Source organism: Sinocyclocheilus anshuiensis, unplaced genomic scaffold (assembly GCF_001515605.1).
Source record: "Sinocyclocheilus anshuiensis isolate Anshui unplaced genomic scaffold, SAMN03320099.WGS_v1.1 scaffold856, whole genome shotgun sequence".
In the NCBI taxonomy this organism is placed as follows: domain Eukaryota; kingdom Metazoa; phylum Chordata; class Actinopteri; order Cypriniformes; family Cyprinidae; genus Sinocyclocheilus; species Sinocyclocheilus anshuiensis.
The window spans coordinates 196,777-202,026 of record NW_015552603.1 but is presented as its reverse complement, the minus strand read 5'-3'; the positions used below and the strand labels follow the sequence as shown (position 1 = coordinate 202,026).

Below are 5,250 nucleotides of genomic sequence, written 5' to 3'. Positions count from 1 at the left end.
AAAAAGAAAAATGATTGCACAACCATCAATTAGGTGGCGATATGCACTAAGCATGTAAACGACCATTGAACAATAGCATCCGTTTCCATAGTGACTCGTCGATTCGTCGCTCTGTTGAGAATGTCTTGAGTCTTAACCAGGAACATACTCTGAGTTGAATGAACTTACTCCCGGACGTGTTTTTGGAACCACATACCTCGAGTGAGCAAGGTTTGGGGTTAATCAACCGAGAGTTCAGGGTTTAGTTGACGGTAATTTAACCGTGCTTTCTGGAATACACCCCAGATTGCCTAATCATAACCCCACCTCTGATCCTAACCCCTCAATCCTAAAACCTAACGTTACCAATACTAGAGGGGTAATAATCTGGCAGGGGTCAGAATTCGGTACAACACCGGACCTATATATGAAATGTGTCATTTGTCTCGCACTACTTTAAACACTCACTATATTGTAATCACAATAGGTGATCTTTTGTTTTGGTTAAATGGTCTTGAGTGTGTATGTGTGTAATTAGTGTTGTTCCCGCCCTCTCCACACACACACACACACACACACACACACATACGCGCGTTAGTTAGTTCGTTCGCTCAGTCAGTCAGAGTTTGAGCATCAGCAGCACGCGCGGGGCGAATCAAACTGGACAAACACGCGCTTATTTCAGCTTTGTTCGCGGATTCTTCGGGGAAGTTCATCGGCTTTGTTGATGAAATGTTTGTGTCCGTGGCTTTGCTGGTATTAATTCAGAGTAAGTGCTTTGTTCCATGTGATCTTCTTAAAGTCTCATGATCTCCTTTAGAGAACAAGATTAAGTGCTTGTGTTCTTCTGTCTCATGTCGTATACTTTCTCCAGTTCCATTAAATACCATCTATATCATCTGTACGCGTGATGATTACATCTGCAGGCAAAAGTTTTCCATTTACAAATTATTGGGTTAAAACTGTAAAATACCATAGTACTTGAATATCATTTAGTAGATCTACAAAACCATGGTATCACCACAGTACTTTGTTGTAAGGTTTGAAGTATAACTTTATGAAAAATCTCTTAAGATTGTTCAGTCGATAAAAATTGAGTTTAGATTTGAATTAATGATATTAAACATAATTAATTAAAACCGTAATAATTCGGCTGCTTTGATTTTAACTTTAAATATTAATATCTCATTATCTGAAGTAAACAGAAGATGATGAGCTGAGATTACTATCATAACCAGTAACTTACTAACATGGTCAATATAATTAAGGCTGCTGGTGGAACTTGTTTATTACTAATATTTATTTATTTATTACTATTTATTCCAGTATTTATAATTACTTTTCTTAGTTGGCTTTTGATATCTCATTTTGCTGTGAAATGTTTTATTTATCTCAGTTTGTCTATATTTAGTTAAGTTCAAAGATTCAAAAGTCATGGAAAAATATATATATATTTTTTCTGTTCCCAGGCTTGGGAGTTTTGTTTTGAAAATTAATAAATTCTTAAATTCATGGATATTTCTGTAATGAATATATGTTTCTCCAGTTCCATTAAATACCATCTATATCATCTGTACGCGTGATGATTACATCTGCAGGCAAAAAAAGCAGACAAATTATTGGGTTAAAACTGTAAAATACCATAGTACTTGAATATCATTTAGTAGATCTACAAAACCATGGTATCACCACAGTACTTTGTTGTAAGGTTTGAAGTATAACTTTATGAAAAATCTCTTAAGATTGTTCAGTCGATAAAAATTGAGTTTAGATTTGAATTAATGATATTAAACATAATTAATTAAAACCGTAATAATTCGGCTGCTTTGATTTTAACTTTAAATATTAATATCTCATTATCTGAAGTAAACAGAAGATGATGAGCTGAGATTACTATCATAACCAGTAACTTACTAACATGGTCAATATAATTAAGGCTGCTGGTGGAACTTGTTTATTACTAATATTTATTTATTTATTACCACTATTTATTCCAATATTTATAATTACTTTTCTTAGTTGGCTTTTGATATCTCATTTTGCTGTGAAATGTTTTATTTATCTCAGTTTGTCTATATTTAGTTAAGTTCAAAGATTCAAAAGTCATGGAAAAATATATATATTTTTTCTTTTCCCAGGCTTGGGAGTTTTGTTTTGAAAATTAATAAATTCTTAAATTCATGGATATTTCTGTAATGAATATATGTTTTTTTTCTAGTTAGGCCTATCATGGGTTTTCAGAAACTTGTAGGTCAGTGTTATTTAATCACTGAGATATTGTACTTTTTCTTATTGTTTTGAATCAGTTTTTACTTTTACATTTTTCATTTTAGGTATTTTGGAAAACCACTTTAAATTAAAATACGTTTTTTTATGTTTGATCTTATTTCATTTCAGTTAACGTTTATTTTATTTCAATTATAATTTTTTAAATAGGTTTTAGTTGAACTATAATAACCCAAACAGTATTTACATGATACTTAGTTTTTTATTTATTTTTTTATAAATACCATGGTACTTGGCCAGGAGAATTTGTAGAGTGTGTGTGTGTTTGGGTGGTCATCCATGCAATGCTGAGCGTGTTTGTGAGGTTTCAGATGTGCAGCGCGTCTCTGATTCTGCATCTGTTGATTCTGGCTGAGTTTGATGGTGTGTTTTACTGTAATTCTGCTCAACACGCTGCGTCTCATGAGATCTCAGAGAACACTTGTGATGCCACGGCTCTGATCAAATGGTGTGTGTGTGTTGAGGGTGGAGTTGTCTGTACCAGCTGTTCCAGGCAGAGTTCCACAGAGTGTCTTTGTTCTTTCAGAGTTTCTCGCGCTCCACAAGCTCACAAACACCCGACAGATCAACACAACAATCAATCAACACTGGGCTTTTTTCCCTATTTATTCACAGGCATTATTACAGGCCTTCAAACAAAATTCACAATTGAGTAGTTGTTAAATTCAATAAGATTCTCTTTAAGAACATATTCATCTAATTATGAATATTTCACCCCAAAATTACAAGAAAGAAACGGTGTTATTTTAGTATCTAAAAGAGTATTGAAAATGGGTTGTTATTTTAGTATAGAAAATGGGTTTTTGTTATGGTTTTAGTTAACAGTAATAGCTCTGGAAATAAGTACAAGAAAGCTGTTTTAAAAAAGAAAACAGCTGTATTCTGTTTTCTTTGAATTTCATTGAATTACAAGAAAGAAATGGGAACATTATACACACACACACACATGTTGGTATTGGTGGTTTACGGGGACTCTCCATAGGCGTAATGGTTTGTATACGGTACAAACTGTATTTTCTGTTCACCAACCCAACACCTAAACCTACCCCTCACAGGAAACTTTGTGCATTTTTAGATTTTCAAAAAACCCCATTTAGTATGTTTTTTTTTTTTTTTTAAGCCTTTTGAATTACGGGGACACCGGTAGTGTCCTCACAAACCACCTTCACATTGTAATACCTGTGTCATACCCATGTCATTATACAAATTTGTGTCCTCATTAAACACCCAAACCAGTGCACACACACATACATGTCAAGTATTTGTTGTACTCAATTTAATTTATGCTGATTTCAAATTAGAATTCTTGTACTGAAGCCTTACAGTATAGTAACACTGCAATAATAAAAATGGAAAAAAAAGAATGTATAATAATATTTATTATTCTTTTTAGATATATTTATTATGTAATGTATAATATAAAATATTTATCATTGTTATTATTTATTATTATTTTATATTAAACAAAATTAAAGAACATATTACAGTAGTGAGAATTTAGGGGTAAATGTTGTCATTATAAATAATAATAACAAAAAAAATTACATTGTCTTAATGCAATTTCTTTTTCATTGTTGTAGTTTTTGGGGTGAAATATGACCTGAACATTATCGTAAGATTCAGCAGGTGTATCTGTATGATTGTGTTTAAATCTCCTCATACTAAAGATTAATTTGCATTTGTTGTTGAGCTGTTGTGTTTAAGAGCTGTAAAATATGAATCCGAATCAGTGAGCGAGTATGTTTATGTGCTGACTCAGGACACCAGCAGTGACAGGTGTGTGTTTGTGTGTAGTTCTCACAGGGACAGTTGCTGTCCATGTCGTCCATGTGTCAGGTCGTCTTATCAGACTGGACACAGTGTTTTCATGTGCGTTGAATCCCGTCAGCACACAATGCCTCTGTCCATCTCTCCTCAAATGCAGATGGAGGGGAGAGGTGATAAGACGTCAGGTGCAAGGTCGAGCTCAGCACCGAGCTGCTGATAAGATGCAGTTAGAAATCTCGGCTGAATAGAAATACAGATCCTGTCATCATGTACTCTCCCTCATATTGTTTCAGAGCCGTTTTGACTTACTTTATTCAGTGGAACATAAAAGGAGACGTTTAGCAGGGACCCCCTTTAAAATAATCACATTTTGTTGCTTTGCAGCCTGAAATGAAGACGGACACAGTTTTTGTTTTATCCAGCTGTATTTACTCAGTGCAACTTACAACATCCAAGTGAAAGATATAACACCGACATGTCAGAAAAAAAAAAATAATTGAATACTGAGTTGGAAATCAGGTGTAGCTAATTACCTTCTCAATGGCACACAAAGCCATTTGACTTTCAACTGTGATCAGCTGTGGTCATTTTGATTAGCTCAGCATGAAAAGAGCTTTCCTGTAGCATTTCAGTCCTTGGTAGTGCAACTGAAGCAAACAATCAACTATGGGTGGCAAGGCACTGTCAAAAGATCTCCGGGATAAAGTTGTGGACAGGCACAAGTCAGGAGATGGATACAAAAAAAATTCAAAGGCTTTATCAATGCCTAGAAGCACAGTGAAGTCTATTATTAAGAAGTGGAAAGTATTTGGTACAACACAGAGCCTCCCTGGATCAGAACGTCACTCCAAACTGGATGAAAGAGCCATGAGGAAACTGGTCAGAGAAGCTACCAAGAGACTTACAAGCAACTCTGAAGCAGTTGCAGGAATTTATGACAGAGAGTGCTCATTGTGTGCATGTGACAACAATATCACAAATTCTCAAAAAATGTGGCTTATTTGGGAGGCATATCATGAAAATCTGACTTTTCCAGGTTTTAAGTGCTATAATCAGGTCTCTGGTGCATCTAGCAACCAAGGAAACATGAAAAAGATTAATCTAGTAACTTTGTTTTGGTAAGCCTTTTTCTGCAAGCGTCTGGAAAAACGAGCGCGTCTGATTTCACTCCCTTGGTGACGTGGCAAAGGGATCTCATTATAATATTACCGCCCCTTA

General features: G+C 34.7%; 1 protein-coding gene across 2 annotated transcripts in view; it reads left to right on the top strand.

Annotated features, from left to right (window-relative positions):
- Positions 1-449: 449 nt before the first annotated feature.
- The window catches only part of jam2a (junctional adhesion molecule 2a), a 42,547-nt gene continuing 37,746 nt past the window's right edge, over positions 450-5,250 (top strand). The window contains exon 1 of one of the 2 annotated variants that reach the window (XM_016456875.1): positions 450-748. In XM_016456875.1, coding sequence (XP_016312361.1) covers positions 712-748 — 37 coding nt within the window. In that variant the 5' untranslated portion in view covers positions 450-711. The remainder of the gene's footprint in view (positions 749-5,250) is intronic. The other variant, XM_016456873.1, reaches the window with a different exon arrangement.